The following is an 18,606-nucleotide window of genomic DNA, read 5'->3' on the forward strand; positions in this document are numbered from 1 at the left end:
AGCTCCTGCCTCTAGGTTCCTGTCCCTGACTTCCTTCAGTGGTAAACAGCAACTTGCTTTTCAGCCATGGTGTTTCAGTTAGGATTTTTGAAACCCTAACTAAGACACCAGGAATCCTTCAGACTTTCAGCACCAGTTTGAGTCTGCTGGGACAGCTAGTCTCAAGGACTGAGCAACTACCACATTCTTGGCCTCTCCAGTGTGAGACAGGCATTGTGAGCCTACCTATAGAGCATCCTGAAGTCAAGCTAATAAATCCTGTTTAATATATGCATATTTATTCTGTCAGTTCTGTTCCTTTAGAGAACCCTAATACAGGCTTATATATGTATGTGTTCATAATCACATATATACAAACATATACATGTATATAGATATACATATATGTGATATCCCAACATGTAGGAATACATATGTATACATGCATATGAACTCTTCACAAGCAAGTTGTATACAAGATATTCATCTATTTCTACTCATAAAACCAGAGAATTTTCTTTTATGACCAAGCAGTGACCGAAAGCTAGAAATAAAAATACAGTGCTATAATCTAATCTATAGACCTTGCTCAGACCTTAGACTGCCTTTAAATCTCTGCTTCCATCAGCCGGTAGGGCACCTTCAGCCTGTCATGAGCTCGTTTTCTTTCTTCCTTTCTTTCTTTTGTTATTGAACATAGATAACGATGCAAATCATCATCATCGTTGTTAAACATCCGCAATGAGTAGGGCTTGGAATCTTATACTTTATCGTTTTTAGCAACACGTCTACAAAAAGGATATTTTCCAAGCTAACAGGGTGAGGGGAGAATCCTCACTTTTGTGGTGTGGAAGTCCTGGGGCTGAATTCAAGTTGGTTAACATCTGGGGAAACGGAGTGGAAGACAAATATCCTTTGCAATAGATTAACAAGCTTGGCTTGGGAGATTTGCATATGATCAGATGAGCCTTCCTGGGACCAAGGGAGGCTGAATACCGAGAGGAGCGTGAAGAGATGCCAAGAATGGGGGTGGGCTGTAAGGGAGTTTGTTGAGCGTTCTAGGGTTCACGGTTGAACCCCAGCTCTGCCTCTTACTATTTTCCTAAATCTCTTTCTGCAAGGTAGTTTGTGCCCACTCACTGTCCTTCTGGTCATTTTGTTTAATTTTAGGTGAAGCGATTTTCTACAGAAATGGTTCTCACCTGCCGCCTGTAGAGTCACTGTATCAGTGCAGGCGAATGGGACCGGATGACAGCATCTGACCGCTGGGCTTGTCGAACCAGCGTGCCCATGTCAGGGGTTACTGGGCCTGGCCACAGCCAGTGACGTTTCAGATGTTTATTACTGCGATGGAAGGGATTGAGGACATTTCTTTTAGTCCTCTGTTTTGGGGATACGCCTGGTGCCTGCTACATGGAAAGCGTACCGAGAAGTCGATCGTGGGGACAGGTATGGGTTGCACGGCACAGCACTGTCTAGGACCGCCAGCCGGGGTCCACGCGACAGCCCGGAAGAGAACACACACCAAAGCACTGCCACGCAGGCAGAGCCCGCCGCTCCTGGCACCGACCTCGGCAGACGAGACGCGTCCCGCCTCTTAGATGTGCGCACGCGTGTACTCTAACTTCCGTCCTCCGTTGAGCATTAAGTGCAACCCTCGACCGGAACCGGAAGTGGACCCCCAAGTCAGGAGGAAGAAGCCGGCGCGGCCCTGTCAGCAGCCGGCCGCGGCTGTTCTGAAGGACGGTGGCCGCGCTCCCGTAAGCGGGTCTGGGGTCCAGCCGGCGGCCCGAAGGCGCGGCGCCATGAAGCTGTACAGCCTCAGCGTCCTTTACAAAGGCGACCCCAAAGCGGTGCTGCTCAAAGCCGCGTACGACGTGTCTTCCTTCAGTTTCTTCCAGAGGTCCAGGTGAGTGGGCCGGGCCCTGGGGGCTGGGCTGGGAGTCGGGTCTCTCTCGGGGGAGGGCCGCCATGGCCTCGGGCAGCGCGCTGTGCCAGAGGAGCCGTCCCCAGCGTCCCTGCCATTCCACAGTACCGCCCTGTGGTAGAAAGATTGGGAGAATACTCGAAAATCGTGCTGATTACCAGGTTCGCCACCGAATGTCGTGAAGTAGGGTATAGAGACCCAGAAATAAGCATTTTGACTCCCACCTTGCACCCAGTGATTTAATCAGTGTTTGGTATCTTCACAACCTCCTTGGTATTTTGTCAAAGCCAGTGGTTCTTAACCTTCTTAACGCTGTGATCCCTTAATACTGTTCCTCACGTTGTGATGACCCCCCCAAACCATAAATTTTTTTCCTTGCTACTTTATATCTGTAATTTTCCTACTGTTGTGAATAGTAATGCAAATATTTTTGGAAATAGAAGGCTGCCACAGGGGTTGTGACCCACATGTTGATAACTGCTGCCCAGAGCCCTTTCCTGCAATCCGTATGAGCTGTATGAAGATATTCTTTTTATGACTGAAGTCACCAGTTCCTCAAGGATTGGGAGTAGGGTGCAGCCACAAGTCAAACTCATATTCTTTTTCTTAGTATTTAGGCCCTGGCCATCAAAAAGGGTCCACAATTTTGATTTGGAAGGAAGCATTGAATTTGTAGGACTTAATGGCTTTTAAAAGGTTCTGGGGTGCTTTAATTGGAAGTGCCACAAATGTCCAGTCCCTTTGTGGGGGCGGGCGTAGTGACTCAGACATAAAAGGAGAAGGCCCCAACAGGATAAGACCTGTGGTCATTTTGTGTCAGAGTCTGGGGGAATCTGCCCTTTTGGGCTCTGTCTCTGATCTTGACTCCATATACGTGGAGTCATGGGTATAGTGGTTGTCTTTTTGTATCCCACTGATTTTACTTACTATGTTGCTGCAGATACCAAAATTTTCTTCCTTTTGAAGTCTATACACTATTGAGTTTTATGTAAAAACGGTTTTGCTTATGCCTTTTATGAGAATAAAGTTAGCAAGGAGTTGGGAGTTATAGCCCATTCAGGACAGTGCTTGCTACATGAGGGCCTGAGTCTGGTCCCAAATAGGTTAAAAAAATAGCTGGGTGTTGTGGCACACACTTGTGCTTCCAAAGCTGTGGAGGTAGAGACCAGATGATGGGGGTCAGGGCATTGTGACTGGCCCTCTGGCCCAGCTTACTCTGTGAGCGCCAAGCCAGCCTCATCTAAGGTGGATAGCTCCCGAGGATGGTGCCAATGTGCACATGCGCCTGCCCGTAGGTGTGCACCCATGTGAACACACAGAGACCCAGCTCACAGTCTTCTGGGGTGTCTATTCCCAGGCATGGAATCGTTGTGTCAGCCCTTGGCTCCTTCTAGCTCTTCCTGCTTCTCTACTTTATGTTCCCTGGCCTCTGTTCTGTGCTTGACGTTGTTTTTCTCTGAGGGAACCTTTGGTGCCAACTTGGCTCTAGATCTTTCAGCTTTTCCCTATTTATATGCAAGATTCCAGGAGCTTTCACTGTACCACTGCTGTCTTCCTTGGCGTCCTTACGTTAGCTATCTCAGATGACCAGCAGTGACACGGAGAGATACGTGTTCCCATTCCTCTTTCATGTTAGCATGGTTACCAAAGTCTTTGATAGTCTCACAGTTAATGCGCTTCTTCCTAATTACATGACTATACTCCTGCTCTAGATATTGTCTTTTTAGTTTTATTGCAAAGACTTTCTTGGGGATTTAAGAAAAAAATTAAAGAATTTTTTTTTTTGATTATTCTGACCATGCCATTCCCTCAGGATAATAATAATACACTGTGTGCCAGGTAAGGTACCAGGGCTTTTTCTATATGAACTCATTTTAACTATCACCCCGGACTTTCACTACCTAGTCAGCACAGTGATTTTCATGACACGTAGACTTGAAAGCTCAGAGTTAGATCTTCAGATATTGCAGTTTAGAATCTTTACTGCAAGGTATGATGGTACACACCTTTAATCCCAGCACTCAAGAGGCAGAGGCAGGTGGGTCTCTCAGCTTGGTCTGTGTGTAAGAGTTCCAGGACAGCCAGGGCTACAAAGACCCTGTCTCAAAAAAAGCCAACAAACAGCCCTGTTCTGACTGCCCTTTATCATACATCTCCAGTTGAAGGCTTTCGTCTGTTCTGGCTGGACCATCTGCTGAAGCTCTTCCGTTCTGACCAGGTCTACACCTCTACTTTGGGCCCATGACAAACCTCTGCTGCAGCTTTAGGAGCCACTTTTTACCCTGACTAAGCTGTTCCTTTCCATTCCTCCCACAGTACTCAGGACACAGAGACCTGACCAGGCTCTCTCTTTCAGGGTGTAGGTCTGTGGTATTCCCAGCCAGGGTCTACTCTGTGGCCACAGCCCTTACTGGTGCGCTTCTGCCTGACAGATTTTGCCACTTGTGTTTTTCTAGAGCAGTGTGTATTTATGCTGCTTCTTGGGAACCAGTACAAACGCTGCTTTCTGTTTTGCCACTAGATCCCAAGCATGTTGGTTTTCTAAAAATGTCAGTCACATTTTTATTTCCTGTGTGTGTATGTGTGTGGGCATGGACTTGTGGGAGTCATTTCTCTCCTTCCACCATGTGAATCCCAGGGATCAAACTCAGGTTGGCAGGCTTGACAGTAGGTGCTTATATCCAAAGAGCCAAATCACTGGACCCCAAATCATGTTTCAATTGCAATGTTAAATTGACTGAAGTCTAAAGAAAATGTCTCAGCTATCTGGAAGCGGTAGGTACACAGATATGACTTGAATAATGGTATATGCATTTGTGTTCATTTATAATGTGCTTATTATTGTTTCTAAGGTTAAGAGGGAATGAAATAAGAGGCAATGAATGTCTCCTTAACTTAGAACCTCAGAGGTCTTGTTCCACTGTGACTTGGAAGAAGGTTATAAATATGTGTTGTATTTCCTAGTGTTCAGGAATTCATGACCTTTACCAGTCAGCTGATTGTGGAACGCTCAACAAAAGGCAGCAGAGCCTCTGTCAAGGAACAAGGTAAGAGGACTCAACCACCTTCTGAGTGCTGGCCTGGCTGTCACACTGTAGACAGCGCACGGTGCTTCCTGCACCATGTCATTGCTCCCAGGACCAAATCTTTTGCTATCCCTTCTCTTGTTGCTTCTCCTATTTATACAGAATTCTGAACCCAATGCTCACTATATGAAACTTGCTATGCAGCTGTACTTGCACAGCTTGCCTTCAGTAAAGATTAGACTCTCCCCCACCTGAGCTTGATGGGCTGAGCAGTGACAGGGAGATTCTCTTAGGCCATCAGCAGCCTTCCTATTCTACTTTTGGTTTTTATTTTTTGTTTGTTTGTTTTGGGGGGGTTTTTGAGACATTGTTTCTCTGTGAAACAGTCTTGGCTGTCCTGGAACTCACTCTGTAAGTGAGGCTGGCCTTGAACTCAGAGATCTACCTGCCTCTGCCTCCGCCTCCCGAGTGCTGGGATTTTAAAGGTGGGCACCACCACCGCCTGGGGTTTTTTTTTTTGTTTGTTTGTTTGTTTTGCCATTCTACTTTTCCTCCCAGAGTTGCAGGTGCTTCCAAAGAGGATTTCTAGCTGGCATTTGTGAGGTTGTGAGGTGATACTGTGTTCTGTGCTCCTTTAGTTGGTTTTATTTTGTTTGAGCAGAATCTTTCCTTTATTTCGTAACTCAGGTTTTGGATATCAGTTTGGGGCATTTATTTAGACTCACACACGTCACAAACAAATTGGAAGTTACATGAATTTCATCAGGTATAAACAAAGACGACTGTACTGGCTGGTTTTGTGTGTCAATTTGACACAAGTTATAGAGTCATCAGAGGAAGGAGCCTCAGCTGAGGAAATGCCTCCTTGTGATCCAGCTGTAAGGCATTTTCTCAGTTAGTGATCAGCGGAGGAGGGCCCAGCCCTGAGCTGGTGGTCCTAGGTTCTGTAAGAAAGTGTGCTGAGCAAACCAAGGGAAGCAAGCTGGTGAGCATCTCCTCTATGACCTCTGCATCAACTCCTGCCTCCAGGTTCTTGCCCTGCTTGATTTTCTTCCTGTCCTAACTTCCTCCAGTGATGGACTATGATCTGGAAGTATAAGTCAAATAAACCTTTTCCTCCCCAGCTTGCTTTGGTCATGGTGTTCATTGCAGCAATAGGAACCCTAACTAAGACAATAGCCTCACATAGATGGTAGCCTGAGGATCGAGTTCCTTAATTGATGACAGAGTCACAGACGTAGGTGCTGTCAGCAATACTGACCATGTGTTCTCCATGAAGAATATCTGTGCTGTGATGATCACAGAAGTGAGAAGGACTCGTGATTGTATCTCTGTACTCTCTCCTTCATGCTGTCTGCCCTTCCTGGTCTGATCACTTAAGGACTGTTCCTCACACTGGCAAGCTTCTCAGTTTCTATGGAAACTGACTCCATGTTTGGTTCATTCTTATTTGGGAGTGTATACAAAATAAGATGATAATTCTCCATCTCACCTCCTCTCTGTTCTTGTTGATCTCTGCCCCTCTCTGATTCTTGGGACTTGAAATCCTTTCCTCGTTTGTTTTTCCTCTCTGTTTAATATGGGAATCTTCTGCGTCAGATCCTTAGGACAAGAGTGTTGTTATTTGTAAGCTCCTGTCCTTGTCCTCTTACTCTGGGGATGTGGGTAGCCATTTCATCTCTGAAACAGTCCTGTGGATTATGATTATTTTGCAGAGGCTTTCTGTAAACAGCTTTAGTGTAATAACACTAGAGACCTCACCAGGAGTGCCTCATTTTTTTCTGAAAGTTCCTCTTGGCCACCTACCACCAGCTGGAGTAGGTCAAGCCATGTTGTATTATAGGAGGTTGAAGTCCTAGGAGGCAATTTTCTGCTTCTCGGCCACTCTGAAGAAATTATTTTAAGAAAATAGAATCAGCTTGTCTTGCCTGGTATACCCTCAACTTAGGAACAGCATAGAGCCTCAGAAAGCCATAAGTTGCCAAGATTTAGCCAGGATTGGCCTGAGCTAAAGGCGGTGATCTGGAATTTCTCTGAGGGATATTGCCTCTGGTGTGTTTTCCATCCCTGGCAGCTCATTTCGATCTCATTACACACATAGTCCTAAGGAACTAAGGTATCAGTCAGTGCCTGGGTACGGCCCACAGAACTGTGGTACAGAGCTTTCATTGGTCTCACTCAGAGCAGGTGAGTTCTAGAGGAGTGTCGGAGTGGCTATGTTTGACCTAGAAAGCAGGAGCCAGCATTATGATGCATTGGCAGATTCAAAGTGTCTGAAGCCCTCATGTCAGCAGCCACATGTGAGATCTCTTGTCTCCTCAGAGTATCTTTGCCATGTCTACGTCCGGAGTGACAGTCTTGCAGGTGTGGTCATTGCTGACAGTGAATACCCTTCGAGAGTGGCCTTTACCTTGCTGGAGAAGGTGAGTGTGTTGTGGACTAAGCTAGGATGGCAAGTATGAAACATGGTAGACCCAGTACCTGAAGCACAAGGGGTGATTTGTCCAGAGGCCACATTTTCAGCCATTATTTTCCCCAAACCAGGAGACATTTGAAATCCTTGCCTATATATATTTCCTCTTGGTGCTAACTCTGCCCTCGTGCCACTGGTTTGCTTTACCCCTCCTCCAAATAGGGCACAACTGTCGCCCTGTCCCCTTTGCTCTTGCTGAAGGGTCCTGTTGTCTTCCTGTTGCTCCTGTAGTCACTGTAGCTCTCTCCCCTGGTGTACATCAGTGACTTCATGGAGTTTATTGTTTCTTTTTTTTGAGACAGGTCTTACATGTAGTCCTGTTGGCCTAGAACTCATAATGTAGCTCAGGTTGGCCTCAAACTCAGAGTTGTGCCTGTCTCTGTCTCCTGAGTACTGAGATTAAAGGCGTGCCAGCACCACACCCGTTCCCACCCACTCTATGGAGTTTAGTACCTAAGAACTTGTAATTATAAACTCTGAGGCAGAGCTGCCTTGTCTGAGTCCTCTGTTGCATTAAAACACTTTTGTAGGCACGTGGAATCTGGTGGTTGCTTACATCCAAAGAACCTAGACCACCTTCTGGAAGAACTACTTGGAAAACTAGAGGGCCAGTTTAAAACTAGTGTAAAATGAGGATTCTTTCATCATTCTCCAGGTGCAGTTCAGGCTGGACACTTTACTTTGTTTCTAGACTGCTTAAAATGTGTTTCAGTCATAAACATTGGAGAAGAGGGACTTGAACCTAGACTGCTCTCTTGCCATTAGATGTCCTGGTACCCCGGGGAGCCTAGGAGCCTCATTTGGGATGAGTGCTCTTGGTGAAGCTGGGTCACTGAGGGTGCTGGTGAGCATGGGTGGGAGATATATTGAGTTTCCTTTGTTTTGCAGGTACTAGATGAATTCTCCAAGCAGGTCGATAGGATAGACTGGCCAGTAGGGTCACCTGATACAATCCAGTACACAGCCCTGGATGGTCACCTTAGCAGATACCAGGTGAGTTTAGAGAAATGTCCTCTAGAGACAGCCTCGACGTGCTGTGGCCTGGGCAAGCTCAGTAACCAGGTAGTTCAAGGCTGGTGCACGGTGAACCATCTGTCTGGACAACATGAACTTAGAGTTAGCTCTAGACAGGCTTTTGAGTTCTCTGTTCTGTGCCTTTTTATTGTGACAGTTGGTTCAGCTTCCTTAGTTCAGGTTTGTTTACAGGTAAGGACTCCATTTTTAGTCTTGCTTTTGTTTTGGTTCCTAGAACCCCCGAGAAGCTGATCCCATGAGTAAAGTACAAGCTGAACTGGACGAAACCAAAATCATTCTGGTAAGCAGGGAGGCGGAGAGCACATGTGGGAACCAAAGGATAGAAGGCAGTGCCACAAACAGAGTCCTTCTTAGTTCAGCGATAGTCGGCATGCTTCAGGAAATGGTGACTGCCACGCCACCAGCTTCATCAGACTCTCGTGTGCCCCATCTTAGTTCACAGCACCCTCTACTTGGAGGGGACCAGGCTGAGAATCAATGTGATCCTAGTGTATACTGCTGGGTGAGCATTCTGCCAGTGAGCTACATTCCCAGCCTTCAGCGAATGCTTCATGCTACATGACTTGCTTAGCTGTGTACAGGAATAAAGGACACTTTGCCTAAGTCCTCAACTGATCCCATTTCACACAAGGGTACAGCTGCCTGGCAGTAGCTGTCTGGGGGAAGGAAATGAGCTACTCTTCATTATGAGTCAGGTAACAGGAGCAGTGCTTTTGTGAGGGCCTCCATCTCTGTCCGCCTATTTCCCCAAGGCAGAGATTGTGGTGCTGACAGAGAAAAGCCTATCTCAGGGTCCAGAGTTGCCTGTCGTGCTACCAGCAGGCATGTAACCTACTGAGTATATGGTTTGTATGTATAATTTTGAATTTTGAAGGAGCCATATTTTTAAATGACAAAATGAAAGTAGTTGAAATTTAATGTTATTTAATTCAGATATCCAAAATCTTTCCTCCATATCTGTAGAATAAAACACTCACTTTTTATAACTTTTTTATTTTTTATTTTATATGTAAGGGTGTTTTACCTTACATATGCCTGCATGTTACGCCTGGGCACTATATTTGTACAGTGCTCTCGGATGCCAGAAGAAGGCTTAGGATCTCCTGAAACTGGAGTTAGGGGTGGTGGTGAGCTGCCATGTGGGTGCTGGAATTGAACCCAGGTCATTGGAAGAGCAGCCATTACTCTTAGGCAGTGAGCCATCTCGCCAATCCTACTAATGAATACTTTGCATACTGAGCCTTAGTCTCTGAAATGTGTTATGTTTTTACTTGAAGCACATGCTAGGACTTGTCTCATCTCAAGCTCTCTGGCTCCTGAGTCAGATAGCACAGCTTTTCCACCATATAAGTTTCCATGGCTGCTCAGAAGTAGCCATAAACTTTATGACTCTGCACCACTCAAGTATTCTCTCCCAGGAGACTGGAAGTTTGAGTCAGGCTGGTGCCTTCTTGGGGCCATGTGAATAATGTCTGCTCTAGGCCTTTCTCTGGCTTCTGATAGCTGCTGGCAGTGCTTGCTGTCCTTAGTTTCTCCTGTGTCATTACATAGTCTTCTGTCTGCGTTTCTGTTTTTATGAAGATGCTAGTTATGGAATTCGGGCCACCCTAATCCAGCATCACCACATCTTAAATTGACAACACTCGCCAAGACCTTATTTCCAAATGAGGTCACATTCAGAGGTTCTGGGTGGATGTGAATTTTGGGTAGCCACTACCCATCCTAGTACAGTCATGTAGTACTCATGTATGTCTTCCTCTGCACATGCATGCTTACAGCACCCAAGTACAAATACAAACTTTCCTAGGGCAGTTCTTAACTGAATCTGTGCTGGGGAGAATATTGGGAAGGCCCAAGGCCCTGTCCTATCGGCTTGACTGTGTCCGAGTGCTTGTTGGTGTCTGTTGGGGCCCAGCGGAGGTAGTTCTAGCCATTCAGCCTTCGTCAGGGCCTGTCGTCAGCAGCCAATTAACTTCTCTCTTTTGTCTAGCATAACACCATGGAGTCTTTGTTAGAGCGAGGCGAGAAGCTTGATGACCTGGTATCCAAATCAGAAGTACTGGGAACACAGTCGAAAGCCTTCTATAAGACTGTGAGTAGCGCTGCCTGGCCCCCCAGGGTATCCCCTCCCATGGAGCCATTGCAGCTTGTTCTCTGACACTCTTTATTTAACCAAGGTTGGATTGGGGTACCACTCGTTGGGGTGTGGGAGTCTAAAGTACTTAAGCCTCAGTGATTGGCAGCTTACACTCAGGCATTCTGCTTAACTGAGGCTATACCTGGCTGGGTTCAGAGCCAGCACCCACTTCCCATTCTGATTCCTCTGTTGGCAGAGCAGTTAGGTGTTAGTCCTTAAGATGCCAGCAGCTCACCTTTCTACATCTGTTAGTTCTCTCAGTTTCTCTCCAGGCACTACTTAAACCCTAACTGTGAACATCGTGTTTTGTTTAATGCATATGGATGTTTTGCCTACATGTATGTATGTATACTACATAAATGCCTGGTGCCCTTAGAGGCCAGAAGAGGACATAGAATTCCTTAAACCTGGTGGTAGAGGTGGTTGTGAGCTGCCATGTGGGTGATGGAATTGAATCCTGACCCTCTGGAGAGCAGCCAGTGCTCTTAACTGCTGAGCTCTCTCCTCAGCCCAACATTGTACTCTTGGCCCATTGTGGTGTTTACGCTGAGTTGCATATTGGAGGAAGATGACCATGGGGTTAGGAGGTGGCCTTTGATGAGTAGGCGGGAACAGGTACCATAGCACCGAGATACTCAGCCAGTCCAATTTCTATTACTGCCTCTTTTGCTTACACATGGTCTGACATCAGGAACTTTATGAACTTTATGAGAGCATTAGTGGGGTGTGAAATAAATGCAAGGAGCCCAGACAAGCAATGGAAGCAGTGTCACTTTGGGCAGCTTCTTTCGAAGCCCTGAGGGCCATCCTTGTAGTTGGTTTTGCTTTCTCTTGTCCGCTCACTTCAGTGGAGTTCTGTCCGCTGAAGGGCTTCACCCTCCAGCCCTTCTCAGCACCCTGTAGACCTCCAGCCCTCCTTGGCACCCTTCATCCTATTTTTTCCTTTTTCTTTCAAGGCCCGGAAACAAAACTCATGCTGTGCAATCATGTGATGTGGCCCACAGAGGCAGGCGCTGGATCGTCGCGTCACATCAGAGCTGCAGCTCCTGCAGATGAAGCGATGCCTGAAGATGTGGAGCCAGGCAGACTGGCTGTTTTTATTTTGATGTTCTCAAGAGGAACGGAGGGATGACTTAAGGGTGGGAACATTGACGTTCACATGTGTGGCTGTGACTTCGGGAAAGAATTTGAGGTCCTCAAACATGTAATGTTGGGAAAATGAAACCATAAACTCTAAGTGGCTCTTATAGGTGCTGAAGGGCTTATTCTCAGCTAACCCTGAAAGGCTCTGTGGGAGGGAATCTTTCTCCTTAGGATTTCATTTGTGCATTAACGATATTAACTCTCCAGTGAATGGGGTGGGGGGAGGGGGTCTCGGGTGATAGGGCTGGGTGGGCAGAGTTTGAACACTCCAGAATTCTAGTCTCTTGCACTGTGGGGGCTGGGAGAAGCTCACCATGAGTGAGGACTGTCAACGTGGTCACTGGATCCCTCTGTTTGACTTAACTGTCTGCTAGAATTGGCATCTGCCAGGAACAGGGCCCATCCTAAGTACCTTCGTCCAGTGCCACAAACTTGTGGGAGGTACTTAGAATGGGCTAGAAGGGCAAGATGTGTGAGTTGTGGTTTTATCAGCCAGCAGACTGTTCAGACTGGGGCTGCTCTGGTGTCGGGAGGGTCAGCTGGGAGTGTCCATCTTCAAGGGAAGACGCAGACACAGGTGCCCTCAGCTGTCCAGTGTGGAGGCACACGCGCCGTGACTTGCAGTTGGACTTTGACATTAAGATTGAAATAGTGGGTGCTGTCATCTCTCAAAGCTGGTTTTCTTTGTCTCTGTCTACAAGGCTGTTTTGGCAACTGCTTGGGGCCTACATGTTTGAGCAAGTCATTTCTGTGGGTACCAGGGACAGGTGCCAGCAGCCCGTAGGGTCCCAGCACCCAACTGTGTTCTGTCCAGCTCTGGCTTACAGCCCCTTCCCAATCAGAGACAGCCACAGGGTAGATGTTGACAGGTTGGTCTGAGCTAGCACCCACTGCCAGCACAATCTGTGTGGTGAGCCCAGGATGTGCTGGGTCCCACATTGCCTCTTCCTGTTCTGCTGTGCACAGAGTATGTCATGAGAGCCTGTCTCCCCAGAAGCAACCGCTGGGATGCTAGCCTCCATGAGTTTTGAGCCAGAGTTGTCTTACTCTGATGATCCCTGCCCTGAGCCTGTTGAGCAACCCTCAAGAGTGTCCGTATGGGGAGGGGGTGTCTACTATGGCTTTCAAAATCCTTACTTATAGTATATCTGCCTATTGCTCTGGGTACTGCTAGCCAAAGGGCTCAGGCTCCCCCCTGGAGTGGCCTGCCCGTGTCATTTCCTGCTGTCACAGACTCCCCGTCCCAGGGTCCTGGTCAGCACAGATCCGGTCTGTTGCTGGCACTCGAGGTGGAGTAATTGGCCTGGGTACTCCTGTTTTCTTGCTCTGGAGGGTGCTGGGGAAGGGGGGTGGAGGCAGACATTTATGGGAAAGAGGCAACTTTCACCTTTATGGCTGTCCTACCAGTATCACTCGCCCTTCAATGGAGAATTGCCATGTGTTTCCTGTCCCTCCCCCCCATTATATTCTAATGTTAAATCACTTGGCAAAGTGTATTTTAATAATGCCTAATTTCTCTGTTCTGTTTGAAGGTTTCTGTCTATATAAAATTGTCTTTTGAAATTCCAATACTGTCCTGTGTTTACTTTTAGCTTCAGGGAAATCTGTCTCCAACCCAGCCACTGAAGGGTGGGGAGATACCAGGTACTTTGTTTACTTTGTTCCCGCAGGTACTAGAATCCTGTCCCAGATAAATTTCCAGGCTTTCCTGGTAGGAATCCTATTTCCTTGTTTACTGTAACCAGGTGAGGGAGCTCTGGAGTAGCCTTGCCATCTCAGAACCCAGTTCTCTGCACACTGAAGAATTTGCCTGGGAGAGCTGCCTCTTAGCAATAGAGCTCTGGGAAGGTGGCTTTCCTTTGCCTGAGTTTCTGAGTTGTTAGCTGCCTCTATACCACCTAGCTTTCCAGGGTTTGTGGGGACTCCTGAGCCAAGGGACACAACTAACTTGTGAGGGTCAGGATGGGACTATTCAAATCTGGAGTGTGGTTTTGAGTTTTGGAATGGCCCCAGTGGCTAGCAATTTGTGGCCTGAGGCATCTGCAGCCTCAGCAGGTCAGCTAGGCCTTGCTTTTAGCCTGTACCTGGTATCCTGGTTATCAGAGACTCCTGCCTGACTTGGGCAAGCAGCCCAGGATCCAGTGTGCTACCTCTTCCCGATCTGTGGACCCATTGGAGTTCAGAGTGCCCTGACCCTTCTTGGGTGACAGATGCCTACGGAGCTCTGCTCAAAGTAAAAACAATGAATGAAACGTACTTCAAGGGAGTCCCTTTGTCTGTAGTACTTGGTCCCATATGGGACGGTTAACCCTGGATACTGCACTGCCCTGCTGTCCAACATCCACAGAAAGGCTTCAGGAATAATGCATGGGGGAGGCTCACGCTCTGCAGCTTGTTGCCTTCCTGAGGGAGGCTGGCCTGGAAACGCTCCTCCGATTACAGCTGATAGGTTGTCTGGAACCCTAGATAGAGGGCCCATTGCTGCTGCACCTGTGGACACTGGCCTAGATTCTTTGTATTCGCTCCTGAGACCCACTGCCTGCCTGCCTTTATACCTGAAAGCCCCTCCTAGGTATAGCTCACAGAGAACAGTAGACATCAGTAGCCTCCTTTACAGAGTGGAGTGTTTAGAAACAGATGCTTGAGAGAGAAGAGGCAGGCAGTTGGGAGTGGTGGCCAGTTCTGAACCCCCTGGGCCTCCCTACTCCTAGTGGACCGGGGGTATAGGGGCTCATCTTGGCAGACTTCTGAGCAAAGCTAGAAGACAGGACAGGACCAGCACAGATTACAGAGAAAGATTTGCCCTATGCTCAGGGTGGAGATGCAGGGGAGAGCCTGAGGAGGGGGTTTCTCTGCTTTGTAGCCATAAAAAGTTGGCCTACAGACCCCGCCACCCGGCCATGGTCTTGGCTGGCTTTTTTTCTGACTCCTGGATGCCTCTGCTCATGGTTAAGATCTCTGACTTGGACTCCAGGTTAAGCCTCTGCGAAGCCTCGATAACCACCCATGATGGCTACCATGTAACTACACTGCTGTATGCATAGCACATGGGGGCAGAGTTGGGGGTTACTTAACACATGACTTCATGTCTAGAACAGTCAGCATGTCAAACTGGAAGATCATGAGAGGAGCTCAAGAGGAAGGACACTTGGATGTTGGACCTGGGGTGCTTCCCTTTCTGCAGGCCACCCTTCTGGTGACGGATGAGGGGCAAGAACAGGGCTTTGGACCCCATGTCCTTCCACTCTGACCACATCTAGCCTAGGGAAGCAGGGTCTGTTACCAAGCAGGGAATTGGCCGGGTCCCAGCATAAACCACTCAGCTGTACTAGAAGCAAGTTGTCCTTTTTTTTTATTTGCAGTTTCCCGAGACAGAACAAAATAATAAGTTTTGTACACCTACAAGGCTCAGAAAGAAAAGACAATGGAACTCAGCAAAAAGAGAAAAGGGAGGGGCTGCCAGTACTGCAGGCAGCGACACGCTGCAGCACTGGCCAGCGGCCGACGCCACCACCCGCGAACACCTAGCCAGCGGAGCAGGAGTGACCTGCTCTTTAGAGGGTCATGCAAAAGAATTGTCCCCCAGAAAAAAAATCCCCAAATTATCCCAGACAGGCAGCTTTGTGGAGATAACAAGGAGGGTGGGGAGAGGGAAGGAGACCCCAGGATGCCAGGGTGGCTGGTCACAGGGCCTCACACTGTTCGTGGCAAGCCCTGCCACTCCATGGCCTTGGGCCACTCAAGTGGAGCCTGGCAGATGTTTACCCTGTGTCCATGGGTAGGAGACAGCTGTCCTGGGCACAGTGTGGGTGAAAGGTGGTATCCACTGAGTGTCTGTAGGTGGACAGTCCCCTTGGAGTTTAGGATCCTGTGTCCCGTTCCCACTTCATGCCCCTCCCCTGGCTTGATTTGTAGAAGATAAAGAAAATCCTGGTTGAAAATGATGTGAATTTAAAGTGGGCAGCACTGGGTGGAGGCCCTTGGACTTCTGCAATCAAAGCTCCCGACCACCCCGACCCAAACCTGCTTCACACCGTTCTCCCTAGCCTGACTTTGCAATGTTGCCAGCCTCCTCGTGACTCCCTCTCTCACCAAGGGCCAGGGTCACCCACAATAAGCAGTCGGTACCTAGGAGCACCACCAGGCCCAGAAGGTGGCAGACCGTCCTAATGGACCCTCCCTCCACGCACTGCTGTCCAGGCCCTACCTCCAGCCTGTCTTCTCTCCGGGCTGCTTCTGGCCCACCTGGAAGGCCTCGCACGACAGTCCTAACCAGTTTTGTCCTTCCATGTGCCTCTGGCTGGCTCATGCTCTGACTTCCGCTCCAGACCCAGGTTAGGAGAGCATTCCTACTTCACCAAACACCTGTGTGGCCCTGCATTGCCCGGAACCTAAAACCCATCATCTGGCCCTTCTTTACCACACTCTGCATCATTCGACCAAGACTCGAGCACCCAGACCCCAAGCTCAGTGAGCAAAACATCCCAGATACAGTAAGGCCTACTCCCAGCATTCGTCCAGTATTTCAGGTCCTCAGTCCTTGGAAGGTCTGTCCAGGCCAGGGGCGGGCCACTGTTGCTCTGCTGCTGGTGGCAGGGAAGGGACAAGTCCTCTCTTCAGAGCTAGGTGCCTTCTCAACCAACCCTTGCCAGGCACTCCATGGGGCAAACTCCTTGGCTAGAAGAGCACCCACCCAGCCCTGCACAGGATGAGGGACGGTAGGGAAAGCAGGGACAGCAGCGACTCTCAGGCACAACTAGCAGGAAAGGAGGCAGCCCCCAGCCCTTCCCAAGACACCTGACACCAGGACAGCCAGGTTAGCATGTGGGGCCCATGCATGGGAGGGAGGATGCAAACGCCCAAGGTGGGGTGAGTGCGGTACCTACAGACTAACACGGTCAGCACGGGCACATTCACGCCCTGAGGGTCCCCAAAGCCAGGAGCGCAACAGACACATGTGGAGCTTGGGTGGGGGTGGCCCCACAAATGCCAGATTTTTACAGCTTTTTCCTTTCTTTCGTTTTTTTTTCCATTTCATCCGATGCCAATTTTTTTTCTTTTTTTCTTTTTTTTCTTTTTTTTTTCCTTTTTTTTTGCATGTGGTTGTCGTTGTCATCATCTTATTTTTAAAAACAAATCACATCTGGTCTTGTTTTTCTGCAGACACAGGCACCAGGGGAAGGGACGAGGCAGACACAAACATGCGACAGGCAGGCCGTGCGCCCGAGGGCGGCTGGGCTCCAAACACCAACTCTGTCCGGTGAAACCAGGCGCAGCTCTGAAACGGGGGGCGGGGTGGGGGCAGCGGGTCACCTTCCTCAGGACATCACCCACACCCTGAGGACCCAAGCCTTTGCTACTTGGAAAAGGTCCTGGAAAGAACCATCGAGTTAATGTCTTTTCAGGACGGGGCCTGCCAGGAGAAGCAATTGTTACTCCACCCTTTATAGGCAGCCCCTGCCATGGGTGCTAATAGTTCTGATTATCCCTGGCTCCATCTCTGGCTTGACCAGCTCACCTGCCAGGGTCCCCCACACACTATCTGTCCACACCCCAGGCACTCACCTCACTGCAGTGGGGCCACTGGAGCGCCCGAGCAGTGGAAATGTACGTTCTGCCACTTGCCATCACGGCGGTGCCACACACGGGTCTCCTCGGACTGGCTGGTACGGGGCCGGCCCTGGCCATCGATGTACTGTGTGAGGCGGATGTAGGCGATGCAGGCTGCATCCTCACCAATGACATGCACATGCGGGTTCAGGATGGTGGTGTGGATCGGCTTGCTGTTCTTGGCCAGCACTGCGGACAAGCAGGTGTTCTGCGCTGACGGCACCAGACACAAACACCTCCCACCCCTCCACCTTGAATCCCCTTCATGGGGGCTGCCACAGCCCTCTCCTTTGATTGAGGGGTTAAGGGATCCCCCTGATGGTGTCTCCCTATCATACCCACCCTGACTTCCTCACTCACGGTTCTCGAAGTAGAATCTGTGGAAATCCATCCCTTCGACTAGGTTGCCCAGAGCTTCAGGCTCAAATGAGGTCAGGCCTGGGTCACAGATTTTCCTGGGGGGCAAACCCAAGTGAGGAGGGGCCCCATCCTCCATCCTCGCCCTCCACAACCCCCCACCCCAACCCCCCCGGAGACTCACGCATAGGCCTCAAAGTCGCCGTTGTTGACCGCCTCAATGAGCTGCTCTGTGGTCTTGATGATTTCCTGCTTCCGGGCTGCAGGGAGAGAACAGGGATAACCCCCAGCTCTAGCAGAGCCCAGGTAAACGGCCTTGGGGAATCAAGAGCTGCAAGCAGCATCCACATAGCTGCTCCCACCCTGGCTCAGGTCTTTCCTCTTCAGAAAGGGCTTTCAGTCTCTGGCACCTGTACCCACAGAGTCTCCATCACCCTGCGCCCTGTGCCGCCGGCACTTTCCTCATTTCCACATGCAATGGCTTCTTATCAAATACAGTGTTTTTTGAGAGGCAAATACCCTATCCAGATTAGAAAATGTCTTCAAAAATGCAGAAAGGAGGAAAAAGCCTGCCCACAATCCACGCCATTGTCACCTCCCAGCATCTGCTAGCCGTAACGCCGGCCTCCCATTCTGTCTCTCCCCAGCTTGTTCTGCCTCATCTTCTAACAGTGCCGTGCCCACTGAATAACTCCTTCCCCCAGCAGTTCTTGGGTGGAGAAGAGCCACCATCAGAAGGCATGGTCACAGGCTTCAGGGTTCCTTGGATATGATTAGGGGTGGGAGTGGGAGTGGCTTCTGGGCAAAGGCTGAAGGACAGGATGGCCGGGGACTCTTCAGAACGAACAAGTTGTCTCCCACCGCTGTCTTCAGTTTCCCAGCCTCTCATCTGCTTGTAGCCCTGGGCCATGTGCTGTGC

General features: G+C 49.1%; 2 protein-coding genes across 15 annotated transcripts in view; one reads left to right on the top strand and one right to left on the bottom strand.

Moving 5' to 3' along the window:
- Nucleotides 1-1,258: 1,258 nt before the first annotated feature.
- Ykt6 (YKT6 v-SNARE homolog) lies at nucleotides 1,259-13,289 on the top strand. 2 transcript variants are annotated; one of them, XM_005366187.3, is made up of 7 exons: nucleotides 1,636-1,888; nucleotides 4,871-4,953; nucleotides 7,255-7,355; nucleotides 8,294-8,398; nucleotides 8,655-8,720; nucleotides 10,431-10,532; nucleotides 11,534-13,289. In XM_005366187.3, exons 1-7 carry the CDS (start codon nucleotides 1,785-1,787, stop codon nucleotides 11,567-11,569), a joined length of 597 nt encoding a protein of 198 aa, XP_005366244.1. In that variant the 5' UTR covers nucleotides 1,636-1,784; the 3' UTR covers nucleotides 11,570-13,289. The 2 variants fall into 2 exon arrangements, with proteins under 2 accessions (XP_026644539.1, XP_005366244.1); XM_026788738.1 differs by lacking the exon at nucleotides 8,655-8,720 and having other exon boundaries at nucleotides 1,259-1,888.
- Nucleotides 13,290-15,052: 1,763 nt separating this feature from the next.
- The window catches only part of Camk2b (calcium/calmodulin dependent protein kinase II beta), a 90,373-nt gene continuing 86,819 nt past the window's right edge, over nucleotides 15,053-18,606 (bottom strand). For all 13 annotated transcript variants that reach the window (XM_026788732.1, XM_026788730.1, XM_026788727.1 and 10 more), the window contains 4 exons: nucleotides 17,872-17,947; nucleotides 17,691-17,785; nucleotides 17,286-17,519; nucleotides 15,053-16,998 (listed from right to left, as the gene is read on the bottom strand). In XM_026788732.1, the coding sequence (XP_026644533.1) occupies nucleotides 17,287-17,519; nucleotides 17,691-17,785; nucleotides 17,872-17,947 (404 nt within the window). In that variant the 3' untranslated portion in view covers nucleotides 15,053-16,998; nucleotide 17,286. The remainder of the gene's footprint in view (nucleotides 16,999-17,285; nucleotides 17,520-17,690; nucleotides 17,786-17,871; nucleotides 17,948-18,606) is intronic.

The sequence above is a fragment of the Microtus ochrogaster genome, unplaced genomic scaffold, assembly GCF_000317375.1.
Source record: "Microtus ochrogaster isolate Prairie Vole_2 unplaced genomic scaffold, MicOch1.0 UNK6, whole genome shotgun sequence".
Taxonomy (NCBI): Eukaryota; Metazoa; Chordata; class Mammalia; order Rodentia; family Cricetidae; genus Microtus; species Microtus ochrogaster.

Excerpts from the sequence above, each read along its gene's own strand:
- Ykt6 (XM_026788738.1), top strand. The coding sequence starts at position 1,581 with ATGTGCGCACGCGTGTACTCTAACTTCCGTCCTCCGTTGAGCATTAAG. Across the intron at positions 1,889-4,870 it reads AGTTTCTTCCAGAGGTCCAG|TGTTCAGGAATTCATGACCT; the intron begins GTGAGTGGGCCG and ends TGTATTTCCTAG. Across the intron at positions 4,954-7,254 it reads AGCCTCTGTCAAGGAACAAG|AGTATCTTTGCCATGTCTAC; the intron begins GTAAGAGGACTC and ends TTGTCTCCTCAG.